Source organism: Martes martes, assembly GCF_963455335.1.
Source record: "Martes martes genome assembly, chromosome: 12".
Taxonomy (NCBI): Eukaryota; Metazoa; Chordata; class Mammalia; order Carnivora; family Mustelidae; genus Martes; species Martes martes.
The window spans coordinates 48,572,943-48,595,904 of NC_137900.1; the positions used below are offsets into that span (position 1 = coordinate 48,572,943).

The 22,962-nt window shown below is 41.6% G+C and overlaps 1 protein-coding gene across 2 annotated transcripts in view; it reads left to right on the forward strand.

Annotated features, from left to right (window-relative positions):
- FOCAD (focadhesin) overlaps positions 1–22,962 on the forward strand; it is a 303,850-nt gene that overhangs the window by 252,951 nt on the left and 27,937 nt on the right. For both annotated transcript variants that reach the window (XM_080819443.1, XM_080819444.1), the window contains exons 29-35: positions 2,511–2,658; positions 4,551–4,670; positions 6,965–7,087; positions 7,552–7,629; positions 8,293–8,364; positions 9,683–9,785; positions 12,172–12,252. In XM_080819443.1, coding sequence (XP_080675569.1) covers positions 2,511–2,658; positions 4,551–4,670; positions 6,965–7,087; positions 7,552–7,629; positions 8,293–8,364; positions 9,683–9,785; positions 12,172–12,252 — 725 coding nt within the window. The remainder of the gene's footprint in view (positions 1–2,510; positions 2,659–4,550; positions 4,671–6,964; positions 7,088–7,551; positions 7,630–8,292; positions 8,365–9,682; positions 9,786–12,171; positions 12,253–22,962) is intronic.

A 22,962-nucleotide genomic window follows, 5' to 3' on the forward strand; every position in this document is an offset into this window, starting at 1 on the left:
TCTCTTAAAACCCTATATTGGGTCAGTTCTCCAGCATTCGATATTGACTGAACTCTGTCCCTGTCAAAGCAGCATATAGCAGTGAGGGAAAATCAGAAAACATTCCCAGCCTCGTGGAGCTTCCAGACTAGTGGAGGACATGGGCAGAAATCAAACAGTCCTTCAAATAATCCTCATCAGAATTTATAATTAAGGGATACCTGGGTGGCTCAGTTGGTTAAGCATCTGCCTTTGGCTCAGGTCACATTCCCAGGGTGCTGGGATAGAACCCCGTCTGGCTCTCTGCTCAGAGGGGCGTCTGCTTCTCCCTCTCTCTCTGCTCTTCCCCACCTCGCTCATTCTCTCTTTCTCTCTCAACTAGATAAATAAAATCTTTATTTAAAGAATAGAAATTTAAAATAAAATCTTTTTTAAGAATTGAAAATTATAATTTAAATTGTCTGAATTAAATTAGTATGGGGCATTATGGGAGAGTCCCGAAGAGTTTCCCTGCTGGGCCAGGGAAGGTGTCCCTGAGGAAGTAACATTTGAAATCTTAATCGAAAGTAGCAGTTAAATAGTCAAGAGGGAGCAAAAGTCAAATTTTTCGAAGTATTAATCACATTTTGTCTAGCTATATCTTTGGTTCTAATTTTGTCAATTTTTATATGCGCCAGTATAGAAAAAGCCAAAAAAAAAAAAAAAAAAAAAGACCTTCCCTGTAGATTCTAAATGAAAACAAAGACTTTAAATCCCATACTAAAGGGGCACCTGGGTGGCTCAGTGGGTTAAGCCTCTGCCTTCGGCTCAGGTCATGATCCCAGGGTCCTGGGATCGAGCCCCACATCAGGCTCTCTGCTCCGTGAGGAGCCTGCTTCCTCCTTTCTCCCTGCCTGCCTCTCTGCCTACTTGTCATCTTTGTCTATCAAATAAATAAATAAAATCTTAAAAAAAAAATAAATCCCATACTAAAGAAGAGCGCCTTTTCTCTTTCAGAAACGTGATTGGTCTCTAAAGCGTGCCGTGTTCAGGTGGTAGACGCTGATTTAACTGGTTGGAAGTGCATTATGCTAGTCGAGCTTGTTGTTAAGTTCCTGTAAGCTGGAACAGCAGTTCTGCCTGGCTAATGATGGATTATTACTGCAGTAGCTTCTTTACAAAGGATTTTCTAATGCCAGATAGTTACACAATAGAACCGAGAAAAACAGGCTCGAGATACGGTGCCTTCTCACAGGCATTTCATCAGGGCATCCCGACGGGGCCCTGAGAGGGGCCTGGGGCTTGGCAGATGGAGCTGAAGGCTGGGAATGAGAAGCCTCTGTCTCCTGGCCGTTCTCTGCTGGAAACTCTCCATATGACCTTGAACAAATCTTGTAGCCTCTCTGTCTTTTTGGGTGTCTCTTATCTGTTGTGGATGCTTCTTTTGCAGGAGGTGTTTGAGGGAAGGAGCTAACATATTCAGGAAATGACGTGAAGGTTCTTGATGCCAGCCAAGGAGATAGATACTATAGACGTGTAAAGTAACATAACTTATGGGCATTGAAATACGTTATTGGAGAAATGCCCTGGAATGGCGTCTTCAGCGCCAGATACCATGCCGGGCAAGCCAAACCAGAGTTGAGATGATTTCTGAAAAACAGTTCAGCATTTTCGCAGTTCAAAACACAACAATGATGACAGAAACTTTTTTTTTTTAAATAGAAAATCACCCTACAGCTGCATTATCTAATCATTCTAACTAGAAGTTTTCTAGGAGACCCCTTTTTTTTCCTTAAATGGATATGTATTCTTTCCCAAGAACTGGGGCACAAAGCCTAAGATTCCAATTGAATTGTCACATGGGGTAACTTTTGACAAGCCTGTCATTTGTCCATTTTCTCTTCTGACCCAGTGGTACTCTGAGGGATCAGAGGGGAGAAGAGGATTAATGTCATTGTGCGCAGACAAATAACATAGTTTCTTTAAGAAATTCCACTTGTGGAAGTTGACTAGGAAACACGAAGCACTTAGCAGTACCTCATCATCATGGCTTGCGACGTGTCCCCCCTGTCATTAGTCAGCTGTCCTCAGCTCATATTCTGAAATGGAGTCTTTTCTCTTGTGCAGTTCATCGTAGTGCCGTCTACATGTGGACATGGGGGGATGGGGTCGAGGACAGAGCTTCTCCCAGTGTGGGGATAGAGCTGGTTTGACTTGACTTTTTATTCATCGTCCTACTTCACCATAGAGTTTAAGTCAAATCTATTTCATATTTTCGTCTGTTCTTCCCCATTTTGTCCACAGCACTAACATGGGCCAGAGACATCTGTTCTAATAGAAAGTTTTCCGTTTAAGGTGGGGAGGGGCAGTGGGTGTGCCTGTGGTGGTTCATGGGACACACTTATATACCAGGCAGCAGACTGAGAATCCAGCCATCTCATCTCAGGTCCAAGAGCATTATAAACTCCCGTGATGAGTGAAGAGCAGTAACGTGGATTTCTGGTGATTTTTAACAGCTTTTTTTTTTTTTTTTTTTTTTTTTTGCATCCAAGCACGGGCTGTATATTGGGAGTTGGACTTGTTCTGTCTCTCATGAGCCACAGCAGCCAGACAGAGTCCCGAGTTCACGTGGCAGCATCGCTTCGGAAGCTCTCGATGTACCTAGATGACAGTGGGAGCCAAAGCAGAACGTTTCAGGAGGTAGGAGTGGGAGGTTACGGCTTTCTTCCCTTTGTTGTCTCATGTTTTCCAATGGCCACTGATTTTCTACTTCTCATATTTTGGTAACACTGAAATTAAATTCTTCCTCAGTTTCAACTGGGATAAAGAGAAGAATTTGGCAAACAACCTATATTAGATCATAAGGTTTTCAAACTGTGCAGCTGTTTAAATCAAATGTGGCCTTTAAGATAAGAGCCTTCAGTGAACGCAAAAAACGAAGTCAGCCTCGCTAGAAGGCACTTTCTAAGAAGAGCTGCGATTTCCGGAGGAAGGTCCAATGGAGATTTTTAGAATTACGTTCAAGCCAAATGTAACTTTAAAAGATGGCCAGGAATAAGCTTAAGAAACTGCATCAAAAAAGGCATTTGATTTTTTTTTCTTTCTTTTTTTTTTTAACGTCAGCTAGCATGAAAAGTCATTGAGGAAATTCCCTTTACCACACTTAATGAAAAGATTTTTCTGTTACGGTGCAAAAATGCACAGAATTGTGGATCCTGGGACACAGCTTTTGTGTGTCAACCCCGTTCAGAGTGAGCGTCTGAGGTGTGTGTCTTTGCCCAGGTGAAGCTGGGCGGCCTGGGCTCTGTCTTCGGGAGGACCCGGGGATGACCTTTTAGCCTGGCCAGATTCTCTGTCTCATTAGAGCAGATTCTGTTTTCTCCGGGCCTGCCCACGAGCTATTGATGGGCACATAATGGCTGCTGTGTTCCCCCGCTCGGCTCCTCTGCTTTCAGCAATAGGACTTGTTGAATCGGTGAATTTCTTTGGGGCACAGAGGGTTGAAGTTTTGTTCTACTATGTGCACCACATTTCCATTTTTAAAGCAGTTGCAGAGCACAGTTGAAAAGGACGTATCTTTTTAAGCAAAGGGAGAAAATTTTGCCACCGAGGGGCAGTTCGATTAATAAACGAAAGCGGGGCTTTTAGCACTGATGCCTCGGTCTGCCTTGATGTTTTGATTTACGAGGCCTCGAGCAGGCAGTTTGGTTTTTTCCCCTCCCCTCTGATGTTTTATTATCCAATTTCTACCTTAGAAACAGCTTCCTTTTTTCATGCTGTATCGACCAGGGTTGGGAGTTGAACATTTCCACTTTGCCTTAACAGCATCTTTGTGAAGGAGGGCTTCATGAGGAAAGTGTGAGGTAGCGGGGAGGGGAATGACTAGCCAGGATTTGCAGAAATTGAGGCTCAAGTCGATTGAGTGACTTGCCCAAAGTTTCTTAGCCTGTCAGTGGTCAGTGTGGGACGTACACCTGTGTGGGCCGTCTTGACTCCCAGCATTCTCTTTTACTTATAATTTGCTCATTTATTCATCTTTTCATGTATTAATTAGCACACGGGTACTCTGAGGTAAGAAATATTACCTCTATTTTACACAATTTATGTAACTCTAAAACCCGCATGCCTGGCCGCTATGCCCCACTCCTAAGAGGGAGTCTTAATGCAACCATGGGTCACATCTTTGAATTTCCTCTCCGGCTTGGCCTTGGATCAGAGCACATGGCTATCAGTAACATTCGCTGGTTATGAAAATCTAGCCTCTGCTGTTAATAGATCCAGTGTTCTGACATGAGATGGTGAGAGAACTTTCTGATTTTGAGTCTAAAGACCTGGGCTTGAATCTTGCCCCTGTCACTGGCAAGCTGTATGTAGTCAGGCCTCAACATCCCTGTGTTAAGTGGGAATTCTGACCCGCATCTCATACCATTGTGAGGACATGTCAGGCGGTGAAGCAGTGCCTGGTCTGTGGTAGGCATACTTGAATCCAGTCCTTATCCCGGGGAGAAGTTGGACAGAACACTGATGTCCACTAAATCGTGTTCTTTTGTTTTCCCTCACGAAGAAACCTCTCCTGCCATCTCTTCTTCTAGGTCCTTGCCTATACCCTCAGCTGTGTATGTACCTCAGCGTTCAGTACCGGGATCATTGAGGCTGCGGAGGCTGAAGATATCATGAACAAGCTTCAGATGTTGGTAGAAAACAACCAACAGGTTGGAATGTGTGCCCTGATCACTCCTCTCTTTGGGTCTCATGTTGCTGCTGAGTCCTAATCTTGACTGACTCTGATTAGACTATTATCTGGATGTTTTCATGCACAGAACTGAGGAACTACTACTTTTTTTTTTTTTTTAAGATTTAAAAAAAATTTTACTTGAGAGAGTGTGCACACGTGGTGGGGGAGGGGCAGAGGAAGAGGGAGAAGCAGATTCCCTGCTGAGCAGGGAGCCCCATGCGGGGCTCGATCCCAGGACTCTGGGATCATGACCTCATCCGAAGGCAGATGCTTAACTGACTGGGCCACCGAGGCATCCCCAGAACTGAGAAACTTCCGACTTTTCTCACTACCGTAGCCAACGGTCACAAATGTCTTTTTTCTCTCCTTATACTTTTTCTTTTGTAGGTATTTCTTTTTCTTTGTCAGAGGGAGTATGAAAGGCTTTTCTCTCCCTCCACCGGTATTTATAAAACCTTGAAACATGTGGCTAGGGAATATAAGGCTAGTGATAACAATTTGCAAAGATACGAATACTTGATGGACTCTGATGGGTCAAGCCTCTGCAAATTCAAAGCAGAGAATGTCTGCTCATGACTGAATATGCATGGGACAATTTAAATACCTGCAAATTACTTTAAAGACCTTTAAAATGTTCCCTCTGAAATATTATTCAGCCTTAAAAAGGAAGGAAATTCAGACACACGCTACAACATGGATGGATCTTGAGGACATGATGCTAAGTGAAATGGACCAATCACAAAAAGACAAATACTGTATGATTCTATTGATAGGAAGTCCTTGCAATGGTCAGAAGCTTAGGGACGGAAAGTAGGAAGGTGGTCGCCAAGGGCTTCGGGAAGGAAATGGGAAGATATTGTTTAAGGGGTGTAAGATTTGCATTTGCAAGATGAAAGAGTTCTGGAGATGGGTCGTGGTGATGGTTGCACAGCAGTATGAATATATTTTTTTTTTAAAGGATTTCATTTATTTGGCAGAGAGAGGTCACAAGTAGGCAGAGAGGCAGGCAGAGAGAGAGGGGGAAGCAGGCTCCCTACCTAGCAGAGAGCCTGATGTGGGACTCAATCCCAGGACCTTGAGATCATGACCTGAGCTGAAGGCAGAGGCTTAACCCACTGAGCCACCCAGGCACCCAATATGAATGTATTTAATGCCGCTGAAAGTGGGGAAGATGGCAAATTGTATGTTATGTATATTTTATGACAATTTCACTGAAAAATATATTCCCTCTGATTACACATGTTATAAAATTGCCCCATCTGGACTTTTTATTTTTTTATTTTTTTTATTTTTTAGATTTCTCCACAAAGTCTCAATATTGGCCATGGTGGATTATTGCAGGATTCACTGGTTATTAGCTAATATTGTATTGTATTGTTACTAGTTTATGGATGTGTGACTGCTCACTTAAATTCAAAATAGGCTTTGCAACACCAAGATGTAGAAGTTTGCATATGCTGTGCTCATTATGGGGACTTTTTCTCCTCTTGTTTGGGAGTTGACTAAGCTTGCATGATCTACTTCAGTATTTTCACCCTTTAATTCCTTCTGAAAATTTGGATCATTGGAATCAAGTCTTGTAATGGTCCAGTATTATTTTCCTAAAATAAACAATTCAGTGCAGGTGAATTCCTTATAGTTGGTCTGCAATTTCTGTTGCAAACCAAAGTCTTGATTTTTTTAAAAAGAAATTTTCAGTTCCTAGGAGATGAGATAGATATGTGTTTGTTTGTTTGTTTTTTTAAGATTTTATTTATTTGTCAGAGAGAGAGCCCAAACAAGGGGAGCCGCAGGCAGAGGGAGAAGCAGGCTCCCCACTAAGCAAGGAGCCTAATGTGGTCCTTGATCCCAGAACCCTGGGATCATGACCTGAGCCGAAGGCAGACACTTAACTGACTGAGCTACCCAGGTGTCCCCAAAGTCTTTTTTTTTTTTAAGGTTTTGTTTATTTATTTGACAGACAGAGATCACAAGTAGGCAGAGGCAGGCAGAGAGAGAGGGGGGGAAGCAGACTCCTCACTGAGCAGAGAGCCCCAGGACCCTGGGATCATGATCTGAGCTGAAGGCAGAGGCCTAACCCACTGAGCCACCCAGGCACCCGCAAAGTCTTGATTACAAAAAAATAAGTCTGCAAATCACTGATTTTCAGATGGCAAAAGAACCTGTCGGTAGGAAAGGGAGCCCCTCGAAGTGCTTAGATGCTGTCTATAAAATTCTGTGCCATCTGTGCTCTTCTTTTCTTTACCCTTTGTTTTTATTTATTTATAACAGACTTCAGGTTTTGCCCTGGCGTTGGGAAACCTGGTTCATGGTTTGTCTGTGTGCGGACATGGAAAAGCTGAGGACTTGGGCCACAGACTGCTCCCTGCCTGGATCAGAACTGTTCTAGCACAGGTAGGAGGGCATGTCCTAGCATGTGATTTTATATTTCTATAATGGAAGAAAAGAGCAACTTTATTGAACCATTTATAGGTGCTGCTAAGATATATAGCCTAACAGTAAAAGAATAGGCAATTTCAAACGAAAGGGATGCAGGAACTTTAAATCCCTTGTAAATGATACATCCTGTCAACCATTATAGCTTTTGTTTTTTTTTAGACAGGCTACTTTCTTAGTGTTTTAACTTTCAAACAGCATTGTGGTTTTGAAAATACAGAACAAGAAGAAGCTACCTCTGATCGAATAACTTCAGCCTATTACTGTATTCAAGTCGGCTGCCATTTTTGGTTCAGTGATGCAGGTTACGTTGACCCTACAAGTGTACTATCATTTTGACCAGGGTTTCTCTAGAATATAATAAGTTTTATCCAAACCCCAGGATTGTTTGCCTCTTGACATACCGGATGCTTTGTTTTCAGGGCACTCCCACAATGCTTTGTTTGGCGGCGCTTCATGGCATGGTGGCCTTGGTAGGCTCTGAAGGGGACGTAATGCAGGTAAAACCAAAAAACAAAGCACGAATGGAGAAATCTATATGTGTGCATGACCACCGCAAGAAGAGAGCACCAAGTGTCTCAGTTTGCCAAGGACAGAATACATGCTCGTAGTAATGGTTATTCTGGGCTTTTCAGTGCCTTGATATATAGAAAATTGCTCTTGGGGGAGCATTCCCTTTTAGAAATTTGTTCCTTCTTTTATTTAGTCCGTAAGAACTAGACGTAGTCAGCCTATGTACTTTCCACGAAGTTCCCTGCCCAAGAAGTGACTGAATCGTAAGAAATTTCAGAAGTTGTCCGTAAGAACCTCCATTTTGTATCTGCCATGTTTAAGTTTATATCTAGGTAGTTGTTTCACTTTTAAATGTTTCCCAGAGTGGACATATGTATGTTCCAGTTTACAAGTAATGCTAAAGAGCGCCTGTATTCACACAGTGAAGGCTCTTCAGTGAGCGCTGCTCACTGCACTGAACTCGTGTTAGGAAATCGGTGATAAATACGGCGTGGGCCCTGCCCTCAAGGAGCCCACAGCTTTTGTTTATGAAATGTAAGCACGTAGTGGTAGATGATACCATAGCTTAGAAGATGATAGCTCATCCACTGGGAATATCATTATTTACTTTTTGGGGATATTGGGGTAGATATTTCTCCTTTTTCTTTCAGCTGAAGTCAGAAGCCATCCAGTCCTCTCATTTTCAAGCCCGACTCAATGAAGTCATTAAAACTGTAACTCAGGTGAGAAGAGGAATTTAAAATTCTTGGGTGGAAAAACAGATAATCCGCCCCGCCCCCCCCCTCTTTTTATTTGAGACAGAGAGTGAGAGAGAGAGAGCATGCATGTGTGTGTGAGCAGTTAGAGGGACAGTGGGAGAGGGAGACAGAGAATCTTAAGCAGGCTCCATGCCCAGTGTGGAGCCTGATGCAGGGCTCGATCTCATGACCTTGAGATCATGACCTGAGTTGAAACCAAGAGTTGGACACTTAACTGACTGAGCCACCCAGGCGCCCCACAGCTACTTTGTTTTACTGCCTTTCTCTTTCATGGTACCAGCTGTTTTCCTTGGAAAATGAGGAGACCTCTGGTTATTCACGTTCAGCCCAAGCAGCACTTGAGAGTGGCTTATGGCCCCACATTCACCAACAAACACGCACTGCCTCTGGGAAAAAAGCTGGCATTTTTGAGTTAACTAAAGTTGGCTTGGTTTCCTTTAAAAATGAAAATCTGACCCTGGAAGGGATGTTAGGCCCTCAGGACAGAGTAAAATGGAAGGCGATCAAAGGACAGGACAGATATCTAAGAATAGTTGAGAAGTGCTAGTTCAGATGTCACAGATAAAAAGTGTTCATAGTAATTGGTCCTATTTCAAGTATTCTTATTTGCTTTGCACAATTGATACTCTTACTATATATAGAACTTTGTAGATAGTCTTTTCATTTAGCATACTTTTTTCTTCGTGTAAATACAGCTGATTATTACATCTACCACATAAACAAGTTTTAGTAATTCATGCTTTGAGAAGGAAACATAAATCTCTGAACAGAAGAAACTCTCTTTTGCGTGTAGGAATGTGATTCTCAGAAAAAGAATTATACCAAAACTTAAGTGCTTATAACTTGGGAGAAAAATCTATAAATGAAAACTTATTTAAGAAAATCTATATTATGAATGATAAAGCAATCATAGAACATTACTTAAAGAAGAGAACAAAATAATATCTCCTTGCATTTTTAGAGGTATTTTATTCTTAAATATCTAACACCCTTTTTTTAAAATTACTTTTTGGATTTTTTCCCCCTTTTTTATAAAAAAAAAAGTCCTTTGAGATCAGTCATGATTGATTGATTCATCCATTCATTTCTTCAGCAACAATCCTTGATCACCTGTGTGTCCAGGGTTTAGTATACTAGACACGTGATATTATGTCTTGTCAGAGAACTTGTCATTAACAGACAAGCCACCACCTCATAAAAGATAAATGATTTCCTCTGAGTGACCTTATATTAAACAGAGTTTGAATCTTGCCCAATTGAACTGTTACGCTTTCATCCGTAGGTCATCAGTGTGTCTGGGGTGATTGGTCTTCAGTCAAATGCTCTCTGGCTTCTAGGACATCTTCATCTGTCTACGCTGTCCTCAAGTCAGAGCAGAACCTCTGGTAAGATCAGAATCTTAGAATACTGGGGCTGGCAGGAGGGATTGCTACAGGGGCTGTGTACTTGGTTAAGAGCATTAACCTTTGCAGCCACTTTAAGTGGTGGGTGTTACCATCCCTCTTTTACGTCAGAAGAAGGAGAGGCTGTGGAGAGCCTTCCTGACTTGCCCAAATACCATCACTCTTTAATGTCAGAAGAAGAGGGGCTTGGATAGCCTTCCTGACTTGCCCAGGGTCACGTGGCAGCAGGTGGTGGACACACAGTTGAACTCACCTCTGTCAGCCCCCAAAGCCCATGCTCTTTTCATCCTTCCTCCCTGCCTCCCTCAGAGAACAGATTATGCCTACTAACCCCATATTTCACAAATGAAGACACTGAGGCTTAGAAAGGTGACATGACTTACATGTGCAGTTAGTTTAGCGACAAATCCAGAAAGTAGGAACAGGTCCTTGAAGCACGGAAGAGAGTTCTTTTTATTTTCCTAGATGGCATTATAGTTTGTGTAATACTCATATTTCATTAAAAGTCTCTTCCTATATGACTGGATTTCTTTGGACCCCTGCTTTTTTTTGTTTGTTTTGTTTTTGACAGAGAGAGATCACAAGTAGGCAGAGAGAGAGAGGAGGAAGCAGGCTCCCCACCGAGCAGAGAGCCCGATGCGGGACTCGATCCCAGGACCCTGAGATCATGACCTGAGCCGAAGGCAGAGGCTTAACCTTACCCTGAGCCACCCAGGCGTCCCAAGCCTCTGCTTTTAAGAAGAGAATGGAATACATGCATTTAAAGATATGCACATACTTGGCATTGAAATTAAAATTCTAGGTCTTACCATCACAAGGCCTTTTCTGTTTCCATATTTTTAATAGAAAACAATAAAAAATATTTGCAATTCCCACATTCTTTTTTTTTTTTTTTAAGATTTTATTCATTTATTTGACAGAGATCACAAGTAGAGAAGCAGGCAGAGAGAGAGAGAGAGAGAGGAGGAAGCAGTCTCCCCACCAAGCAGAGAGCCTGATGCGGGGCTCGATCCCAGGACCCTGGGATCCCGACCTGAGCCGAAGGCCGAGGCTTTAACCCACCGAGCCACCCAGGCGCCCCAAATTCCCACATTCTTAATTTAAGTTTGTACTTAAAAGATTTTCTGCGGAAGCCTTCCCTGTAATACATGGGGACCTGAATCTGCTCCTTGCTCTTTACAGAATTTTGACCCACTGGCTCTCTTGGACCCAGGCCAGAGAGGTTAGGTACCAAAGATTTCTCATTAAAACCTAGTTTCACATCTGCCCTGACAGGTAGTCCAGAGATAGCATCACCATGAACACGTAGTACCGTAATTACTGTTCCCCTCACTTTCAGACACTGCATAGCTAGAGAAATAGGACATTGTTCCACAGCATTCCCAACATAATGAACTTGAGACAGCTGGCAGTTGTCATGTTAAAGTGGGAAAAAGGAAAAAAACACCAAACCACCAAACTTAGTCATAGAGGAAACCTTAAGTAATGCTAGTTTGGAAGGGCAGGGGGCTCCTAAGGTAAGGTTCTGGTAAATTAGCAAGCTGATGTCAGGCTTTTGTTTTTTTATGTAAATTTTTAATCATTGTGCTCTGGGTTACATGGCCGGCCCCACATGTACTCAAGTCAGGTGGTCGTGAACCGTCTCACACCAGGTTCATTGGAACACAATGATTGTTATGTCTGGAAAAGTACAGCTCCTTGTCTCTGTTGGAATTTTCCAGTTGAGCCATTTGTTGCGGCAAAAAGCATCTCATGAAGCAATTCTGGGGGACTGGGGAGGAAAAGAATTTAGGAAACTCCCCAGACTCGCCTCGCCTCCGTGTCGCTGCCTCAGTGTTCCAGGTCAGCAGGCGGACCTGGTGATTTGGACATGCTGGTCACTGAGAGGTCCCCGCCTTCTGAAGTAACAGGCCGGCTGCTGTTATTACTGATTGTGGCATTTCCCTGGTTCATCGACCTGGCTTGGGATGTCCTCAAGTCACCCCTAGAATGGTGGTCTCAGCCTAGAGGCCAGCGGACTCCTTGCAGACACCGAAGGTCGCCGGACTGGGGCATATTGATGTGACAGCGTGGAAAAGACTTTTTTTTTTTTTTAAACCACTTCAGTGAAGTTTCAGTCCCCTGTGTTTTTGCAGAATCTGCTAGGTTTACCACAATTTTAGCTTTGCTTGCATAGCCTAAGTGATTCCTTCAAGGCCAGTCACTTAATCTAATAGAATTAGTTGCCACCACGGAGTGTTGTGCTAGATTAATGACGTAAACATCCCTGCTTTGTCTCTCAGTTGATATGGCAGCAGGAGATCATTATCTTTCCTTCATTAGTCCCGCCAAGTTCACTGGTTAATTTGATCATTTTCTGTCTCCACAGTTCCTACTGACTATAGCTATTTGCCTGAGAGCAGTTTTATTAGAGCGGCCATTGGCTTCTTCGTCACAGGAGGGAAAAAAGGCAAGTGAGCACATTTCTTGAATGCTATCATTCTTCTACGTGTTAGGTTTGGGTGCCCCAAGCTTGCTTCTGTAGGATTAAACCATAATCAGTATGAAGGAGAGAATATTTCCGTCTGCTAGACCATCTTCACGGTAGAAATGACCACAAGGCCAACACACCATGTCTTCTCTTGGAATCATTGTATCTGACCTTGGGAGTGGTGGGGTAGGGGGGTTGGTCAGGGGGATCTGTGAAGATCTTAATCTTTTTTTCAAAAAGTATGGAGCACGCATTTCTTTTCTTCTTACTGTTGAGTGGGTATTGACCATAAAAGAGAAAATGCAGCTGAGACCTGACTTGGAAGTAAGTCTTCTCCCTGGACCTCGAATGATGGCTCTCTGTTTGAATCACTGGCTCTAGTTCTTAATTGTATCTTGTGTTCTTTTTCTCTGCAAACATTTGTCCCTGTGGGATTCTTTGTTGCGGCCACCCACATTAGAGCACAAGCAACCTGAAGACAGATGGATTCGCCTTTCGTTTTTAACTGGAGTCCGAATAATGCCTTAGAAGTTTTTAAATAAATGCTCTCTACTGATACACATCGACTATTCAGCGATGTCAGGGCAAAATGTATACCTCTTGAGAATTTGATAGCTCAAGAAATAGTTTCATTCATATAATATTCTTTCATTGATAGTTGCTAGTTTATTTCTTGCCTGGCCTGGTTGGGTCGATCTGGGCAAATCCAGTGCCTGCATTATGATAAGACCATCCCAGTTTTGGGGGGAGTTTTTAAACAAATTAAACTGAAGAAATCTGGAGAACTCAGATTTAATTAATGAAGGTCGTAAAAGAATAAAATCTTACTCTTGGAGGGGACGTTAAAGGTCATGTCATCTGATTTCCCATTGAATACAGTAATCCCTGCAGCTTCCAGATTATAAACTAGTTTCAGAGTTTGGAGATGAACTCCTTTAGTTCCTAGAGTTCTTGAAACTAGTATTATTTTAGGGTCATGAGTTAGCATGACTGCTTTTACATACCCTCAGTAAAAATGGACATATAGTTATGTCATTGTTGTACATAATATAGTTATATATTAAACGTGTAGTATATTACATGTAATATAGAGTTAATTGTTTATAGTGTCATAAATTAAGTCTATTTATGGTAGTATCATAGTAGAGATGTCTTCATTAGTAAGAAGTTGAACTTTTACCGAAGGAGCATCTAAAATTTCCATAGCCAGGATAATTTTAGGAATATATATTTTGTTCCTTTTTTTTAGTTTGTTCATTGATATCTTACAAAAATTTTAAATGACGACAACATGAGTTATTTCCATGAGAAATAAAATGAAAATTCTTCAGACAAAAGAAAAGATACTTTTTCTTTTCCAGTGAATAAAATGTAATGTGGACTCCCCAGATCCCTATTTCTTGGCAGACATGAATTTTCTCTGAATCCTGTGGGAAATTCAGGATTTCATGTTGGTTAAACATAACGTTTTTATGATTACATAGCCATGGCACAACAGGAAATGTTCTGCTCTAGAATTGAAAAATCAGGTGGAGCTGGCCTCAGTGACGTTACTTGCAATCTTCCTGAAAGCTGTTTTAAGACAGATAAATGAAGTATTAAAAATGCCATATTACCAATCAGATTTTTGGCATTTTCAGGTTGTGGGAGAGGGCTGCCTTCTTGTCAGGTTTGCTGACTAGATTCAGAGGAAAATCTATTCAGCCTTACACATTACTAATGATGACCCCAGAGGAGTGGGGGCCGTGGGAGGCTGACCTCCGCCTCCGAAGCCCATTTACAAAAACAAAACCAGACCCTGCTCTGTGGGTCTAAATGGGATGGCCAAATGCGGAGGTGTGCATGCAAACGAGTGTTTTCTTCTTCAATATGCCCAGCTCATTTGAATTTTAATAACTCCCTTCTGAAGCAGCTTTTGAGTTTAAATGTCTGGATGTCACTCACTAGAGCCCAGTGGGGCTGCCGATAGGAAGGATGACGACGTTGGTGAGCTCTTTTGAGGAAGAAATGGCTTTAGAGAATAAAAATCATGCGTGGCCTAGGCAAAAGAGAGGAGGTATGATATGGCTTCACTGCCTCTGTGTGCTGCTTCCTAACTCTTGAGAGGAAGAAAAATGTGATGAGTTATCCTGGATCCACATTTACGCCAGGATGGGCTAGGGAATCGTCAGGGTTAGCCAATCAGATTTGAGATAGTGGATGCGTGGCTCTGGTGTCTAATGCTTAGGGCTTTTCTCCCCCTTGGATCCACATTTTAATATTCGGATGATAGAACACACAAGACGTTCAGAACATCCATTCCTTCACACAGGCCAAATCTGAAAACCCGACAGATGAAAATCTTTCTAGTTTTTAAAGACTACAGTTAATAGCTTTGACTATAACTGGTTTTTTGCTCTGCCCTGACGTTCTCCTTTCTTCCCTGATAACCATGACCTCTAATGGCAGATGTCATCAACATCATCATTATTTATTCCCATGGACATTTCTTCACAATGCTATTAAAATATTAAAATATGCTCAGAATCTCTCTCTGCCTATCATGGGATTATTATTTTTTTTCCCCTTAAGAGACTCTCAATTTTGACCCTTAGTTTTGCTTCTTTTCTATTCATTTATTCTTTTTTTCTGATCTTTGTTTTTCCTCAGCTTCATAGCCATACTCAGATTTCATCAAGATTATATCTGTTTCTTTCATAAAACATTTAAAGGGGATCAAAAGCACTAAACAAAAGCAATGGTTCACTTTTGGTGCTAACACCAGGTATTACTACCTAATGACTGAGGATTATTTTTTCTTACCATTCTGTTGCTGGGGAATGTGACTAGCTTTCCAAGCTTGTGTTTTTCTGTTAAGCTTTAAAGTTCACAGAAATATTATTTGTGGAAAGTATATTTAAATCCTTGTCATAAAGTCTCAATGAATAGCATTTCCTTCTTGATCGGAATTCGTTGGTCACTGATGTATGTGCGTAAGTGCTGGACTCTTGTATAAAGTATCGGTAGGTATATTCTTCATTGGTTGTTTTGGACAGTTAGCACGAGGTGTGTTTATTGGTGAGTGTAGTCAAAGGAAGCAGGATTAGTGAAGTCTGAGTGTAGAATAAACGATACGGGAAAGCTGTCCTGTTTTTCTGGTAAAATTATGAAGTCGGATGCTGAGATTGTGTTAAAGTATTTTAATTTAGTAACAGTTTACCTATACAAAGCTTTTGACAAGTATTACTAGAAAGGAATACTTATATATTATACTAAGTTTAAAAATGGTTTCAATCTCCTATAATCTCACCACCCAGAGATAGCCACATAGATATTCCAACACAGGTCCTTCTAGATTTGTATGTGTGTTAGATGATACTGAATCATAAAATTTCTTTTATTTTGTTGCCTGGTTTTTAAAAACTTAACAACTTTTCATGTAAATGGACATAATCACTCATCTCCTCCAAAAGAAGGTTTGGGGGAAAGTACAAAAAGAATCCTTACATCGCTTCCTAGACATTTGTTAATGGGATATGTTTTGGGAGTATTTGATGGCTATTTTTGGTTATAAATACCATGAAAAATATTTGAAAGGAAAAAAGTCACCAATTATCCCATGACTTTCTAACTGCTATCGTCGTTCTTTTTTTAAAGATTTTATTTATTTTTTTGACAGAGATCACAAGTAGGCAGAGAGGTGGGGGGGCAGGGAGGGGGAAGCGGGCTCTCTACCGAGCAGAGAGCCAGACTCGGGGCTCAATTCCAGGACCTGGGACCATGACCTGAGCCAAAGGCAGAGGCTTTAACCCACTGAGCCACCCAGGTGCCCCTATCATCATTTAAAAAAATATTCTCTCTAATTTGTTGCTTTTACGCACATGCAGTTTTTACATATTTCCAAATGCAATATTTACATATTTCCAAATATACATATACTTTGAATCTTTTATTATCATTTCCCTACCTTTCATTATATCTCCATAGTTATCATTTTTTAATGATGGTAGAATATTCCATCAACTTGATGGATCACAATTTAGCCATTTTTCTATGTGTCATTTAAAAAATTTCCATTATGGGGAACATCTCTATGCATGTAGCTTTTGCTTTTCTGCATATAGGTTTCCCCAGGATACATTCTCAGCGACTTAAAATTGGCAAAATGATGTGGTGATGCTGGGGATGGCTTGGCCTCATTGTTCTTCAAAAGGATTGTACAGGTTTTGGTACCTCAACCCTGGGTGCATGTGAAAAGCAGTATATTTTTGAGGTAAAAGGCGTGAGAGTCAGGCTGCCGTGGTTCATGCCCCACTCCCACCACAGGCAGGCTATGTAATTTCAGACAAGCCGCTTAAGTCCCGAAGCCCCAGTTGCTTCTAGAAAGTAGAGAAAATAACTGAATCTTCTTTATAGAGTTTTGGTAAAGATTATGAGTCACTTTATGTCACAGTGCTTAGAAAACAAAGTAAGAAACCCTTTCTAGCTATCATTTTACAAAGCAAACCAACATACAGATAAACAGATGATTACAATAAAGATCCGTCAGGTATAAAATGATACCGTAACACTGCTTTAATTTACATTTCATTGCCAGAAGGAATGAACACTTTTGTGTGTATTTACTATTTGAGAAGTTTACTTTTAAATTAAATTTTAGACCACTTTTTTTTTTTTAATTCAATTACTTTGTTTTGAAGTAAGCTCTACACCCAAAGTGGGGCTGTAGGGCTTGAACTCACAGCCATGAAATCGAGAGTAGTACACTCTACTGACTGAGCCAGCCAGGCACCTCCAAGATTTGTACACTTTTTCTTTTACTTTTTGTTTTGAAATGATTCCAAACTTGTAAAAAAATGAAAATAGCCAGAGAACCCTATTCAAGTTTCACTGACCATCCAAGTGATGTCTTTAGCAGAGAACAAATTTGATCCAGAATGTCACACTGTGCTTACCTGTTCTATCTCTTCAGTCTCCTTCAATCTGGAACAGTTCCTCAGTCATTCTTTACCTTTCAAGACTTGAACATGCTTTTTGGTTCTTTGTTTTCGTTTTTTTTGGGGGGGGGGTTGGTGTTTTTTTGTTTTTGGGGGGTTTTTTGAAAGAGTGTGAGTGGGGGCAGGGAGGAGCAGAGGGAAATAGAGAATTTTTTTTTTAAGATTTATTTTTTTTATTTTAGAGAGAATCCTCAAGCAGTCTCCCTGCTCAGCAGGGAGCCCGACATGGGTCTTGATCCCACACAAAAATTGTATTTCATGTAATTATTTGCTATTCTATTATTCATTATTTCAGCCTTCATATTGTTCCGTATTTGATCAGTGAGAACCTCTTTAAATTGGCTTTGTGTCCTTTTGACATGACCCCATCATTCTGTGAGTACATTGTTTCACGGTGGCCCAAGAAGACGTCCTAGGCTCATCTTGTATTATCCTCAGGTCTGTAACAGCCAGGTAGCTCAGGTTCCTTTTAGTGGGGAGTGATACTTCAAAACAAAGATCTGGGTACAAATTCTCCTTGTTCCTGAGGTGATCACTGCTCCCAGGCTCTCTCAGTGAACAGTTGTTAGGAAATAGACACACACACCCTCTCTATTTCTCTCTCTCTCACTCTCATATCTATATTCATTTTTTTATCTCACTATATACATTGAAAGCCACTAGTTTATACTAATATCTCCAATTCCAGTTCAACACCATAGGGTTCATTGTACTTTTCCCCTCTTTTCATATTTGTAACTCTCTTCCCTGAGAGGGAGAAACCGGCTCCATTTTTCTCCATATATCTGCTCATTTGTGGAGTCCCCCTGTATGCGAACAATCTGCTGTCCCCACTGGGCCACAGCCCTGTGGAAGCCACCTTCCCCTCTTGGATCCTGATCCCCAGTGGGCAGCTACCCTGCTTGGCAACCTTCCTGGTGCAAAGGGGTCTGGGGATGTTATTGTAGTGATGAATTCTGAATGTTGTTGACGTGCTTCTACAGAACATTCTACCAAGTCTGAATATCTCACCTCTCAGAATCTTCAGCTGTTTTTAACTACCGTCTGGATTTAGAGTAGTTTCTGGCAGCTTCTGGGGCGAAGCATCTCTTCAACTCCACAACTAAGCCATGCTGTCATTATCTCAACCTGTGTGTTCTGCGACTTGGTGTAGAAAAATCCTAGTGACCCCTTCCATCTTGGTTTAAAGATCCTTTCCTCATTCAGTGTTTCCAGACTAGTTTGGATTTCTTATGTTACATTTTCCAATGTTTCTCACAGTACTTGACATAGGAGTAGTTATTTTCTTAATTGTTTCTGACTCTTTGTTTAAAGTCTCTCTTTCCCATTGGACTGTCATTTCCTCAAGGACAGGAAGAACATAGGTGTTTTATCCTAAATGCTTTGAGAACAGAGTACTTGACGTTTAATCATTTTCAAATATTGGTTGATCTACAGCTGTGTGTGTGTGTATGTGTGTGTGTGCACATGTATTAGATAATTCTAAGCTAAGTGCTTCTAAACAACACTGAAGATGGAGAAAATAACGACATGTCCGCACTATGCGAACAGCACACAGTGATGGGAAATAGATGCGCCACCGGCTGTCAGCCGACTGCTTGTTACCAGACTTTTACTGGAGGGGTTACACATGTGCGTTGAGGCATTGAGATGTGATCCTCTGTGTAGCTAAAGTATGTGTGATAATGGGTCCTGTTGTAATGCATTATGTTCGGATATGCCATTTATATCAAGGTTCTTTGAGGCTGTCAACTGGATGAGAGATTTAAAGCAACTTTGTATCTGGATTTTAAAACATCTGGATCCTGTTAACAAGGACTGTTAGGCCTTCTCAGTTCCAAAGCCATCGTCTCTAAAGCATTCCAGTATTTCTTTTTATCTAAGGCGCTTTCTTGAAAGACAAAGCACAGCCAAGAAGGGAGCTAATCATTCCCGTTGCTTAGACTTGGATTCCTGTGTCCAGCGCTGAAGATCTCTGGGGAGCAAGCCATGTGACTCTGTTCTCCCGTTTGGGGACTCCCCCTTTTTCCATAACCCCCCTCCCCGCCCCCAAGCACCACGTGCTTGGAACTGCCAAGTATTTTCTCCATTCCTAACAGTTACTATAATTCCTTTCATTCCAGTTAGTGTTAGAATTAGTTCCCTGCAAATATAGCGGAAAATTTTGTGTGATTCTAGTTACGCCTCTCAGTACCAATGCTCTGCTCTTTTTTAAAAGGGGAATATTTATTGTGTCATAGCACTTACTTGATTTTCAAGCCTCTGTTCCCTGCTTCAAGGTCTTGTTTCTGACTCTTGCTTGTGCATCAGGTCAGTTCCAAAGAGTGGAGAAGCAAGGTGCAAAGTGTATAGTGAAGCGTGGTTGTGTGTAGTTACATATAGTGCAAGTTGTTGGCGCAAGAGCTTGTTGTGTAAGCAATAAAATAGGGTGTGGTTTTGTGTGCGCATGTGTGAAATGGTCATATTTTGCACTGGGTCCTGATGTTAGAGCACGTGGTGACTGTCTTTCCTGATTCCCTAGATCCTCTAGAAACAACAAAATTTCTGTAGTAAATTCTGTAGAAGGACCTGGAATAAAATCAAAATAAAATCAAAAATGATTTTGAAAACACTTGACCTGAGAAAAAGAATTTAAAGGTATCTGCTTATGAATTAATGATTTCCAGCATAAAACTGGATTCATGCCCTTAATAGGAGATAAAAGCAGTTCTATGCACAGATTTTTGTGTCCTGTCTACCAGTTCATCAGGCCGTTTCTGAGAATCACACGCCAAAATGACCCCAAAAATGCGGCTTCATTTTCTGTATGTGATGTCTGCTTTGCTGCCCACATGGTATAGGGACAGCTGCCCTATGTGTGTAACCAGGATGGAGTTCTGAAAATGGCCAACCAGTTAATTCCTAGCACAGAATTTTGATTTTTATCACACCTGATTCTTTCCTTGTCGGTGTTTCTGTCCTCTAACTAGAATATAAGCTCCATTAGTGAAGGTGCCTGTTCTGTCTTGTTGAACACTCTTATTCATGTCTGGAATAGTGCATGGTACTTCCTAGATGCTCAGTGATTGAATGAATGAATTTTTTTGTGTGTGTGTGTGAATATGTTTACTTTTTTTGGTCAGAAATTCTTCTCTTTGTAAGAGCAGTGGTAAATTCCTTGATAATACTTCCTGCACTCCTGGTATTATATCTTAAGATGGAATAGAAATAAAGCTTCAGTTATTGGTAGCAGAGGCTAGAAACGTGGCAGATGTGTTGAGCTTTTAACATTTTCAGAAAGCGAAAAAGCGCTTGTTGGAGGGGAGAAAAATATCACTGGAAGGTACACTACTAGTTTTCCCTTTCCAGGCTGGCAGAGGCAAGGGTAAGGAGGAAGTAGGTTAGTTGGTGACTAGCCTAAGAAAACATACTGATTTTTTTTTATATATTTTTATTTATTTGACAGAGATCACAAGTAGGCAGAGAGGCAGGCAGAGAGAGAGAGGAAGGGAAGCAGGCTCCCCGCTGAGCAGAGAGGCCGACGCGGGGCTCCATCTCAGGATCCTGAGATCATGACCTGAGCTGAAGGCAGAGGCTTTTAACCCACTGAGCCACCCAGGCGCCCCAACATACTGATTTTTGAGGTCCTGGGATCGAGCCCCGCTTCGGCTCCCTGCTCAGTGGGGAGTCCGCTTCTCCCTCCCTCTACCTCTGTCCCTCGCCCCGCTCATGCTCTCTCTCATGCTCTAACAAACAAATAAAATCTTTAAAAAAAATGCTGATTTTTGAGGTGGCTCTAGCTGGAAATAAGAATGTAAAATATCAGGAAGGGCTTGGATGAGTACCATGGATTTACTCTTTATCAATATATGAATGGGGAGTCTGCTTCTCCCTCTGCCCATCTGTCATTTGTGCTCTCCCTCCCTCTTTCTCTCTCTCTCTGAGAAGAAAAACCAGACTCCCTGCTGAGCAGAGAGCCCAACATAGGGCTCAGTCCCAGGACCCTGAGATCATGACCTGAGCCGAAGGCAGATGTTTAGCTGACTGAGCCACCCAGGCACTCTTTGTTTTAACCATTTTAAAATGTTCAATTCAGTGGCATTCGTGGGTTCACAGTGTTGTGCAACCATCACCACTGTAGAGTTCCCAAATATTTTCAGCACCCCAAAAGGAAACCTTGTACCCGTTGAGCAGTTGGCTCCCCATTTCCCCCAGCCCCTAGCAACCACTAATCTGCCTCTGTCTCTGTGGATATGCCTGTTCTATATGCTTTATTTAAGTGAAATCGTACGCTATATGGCACTTTGTGACTGGCTTCTTTCACTTTGCGTAATGCTTTCAAGGTTCACCCATGTTCTGGTGAACATCAGAATTGCATTCCTCTTTACAGCTGAGTAATATTCCATTGTGTGAATATACACTTTATTCATTCATTCGTCAGTTGATGGACATTTGGGTTGTTTCTGCTTTTTGGTTATTATGAGTGGTGCTGCTATGAAGGTTTGTGTACAAGTCTTTGTTTAAACACCTATTTTCAATTCTTTTGGACATATGTGAGTGCAGTTGCTGGGTCCCATAGTAATCCTGTGTAATTTTTCAAGAAACTGCCAAACTGTTTTTCCATAGTGGCCATACCATTTTATATGCCTACCAGCAATATATGAGGGTTCCGATTTCTCTGCACCCTTGCCTGGTAAGCCATTATACCCTCTGTTCATCTGGCTGTTTTTCCAGTCACCAGGGTAGCAATTTGCCATGTGTTCTGCCCTCTGTTGCAGAACCAAGAATTGTGGATTTTTTAGTCTGTTCAGCTTTTTACTTGTTATCAGGACAGCGTGGTGACTTTCAAGCTACTTGCATGCAGAACTGGAAACCACAAGTCATTCCTTTTAACTTTTTTTTAATTGTAAAAAAACACAACATGAAATTTACCATCTTGACCATTTTTTAAAAGATTTTATTTATGTATTTGTTAGAGAGGCAGAGAGACAGAGCATGAGCAGGGGGAGGAGCAGCAGGCAGAGGAAGAAGCAGGCTCCCCACCAAGCAAGGAGCCCAATGCGGGACTCGATTCCAGGACCTTGGGATCATGACCTGAGCCGAAGGCAGACACTTAACTGATTGAGCCACCCAGGCATCCCACCATCTTAACCATTTTTAAATATATGGTTCAGAAGTGTTACATATATTCACATTGTTGTAAAACCAATCTCCAGATGTTTTTCATCATGCAAAACTGAAACTCTGTACCTATTAAATAATGTCTACTCTTTCTCCTGCCCCATTACCCCTGGCAGCCATCATTCTGTTTTCTGTTTCTCTTAATTTGACCACTTAAATACCTGATATAAAGAGACTTGTACAGTATTTATCTTGGTGTGACCGTGTTGTATCATTCAGCATGGTGTCTTCAAGATTCATTTATGTTGTAGCATATGACAGGATTGCCTTTCTTTTTTTTTAATAAGTAATATCTTTTTATTTTAAAGATTTTATTTATTTGACAGAGAGAGACAGGCAGAGAGAGAGGAGAAAGCAGGCTTCCTGCTGAGCAGAGAGCCCAATGCGGGGCTAGGCCAGGATCCCAGGACCCTGGGACCATGACCCGAGCCGAAGGCAGAGGCTTTAACCCACTGAGCCACCCAGGCGCCCCTGCCTTTCTTTTTAATGTTGACTACTGTTTCACGTGTGTATCAATCACATTTTGTTTCTCCATTTATCCACTGACTGATGT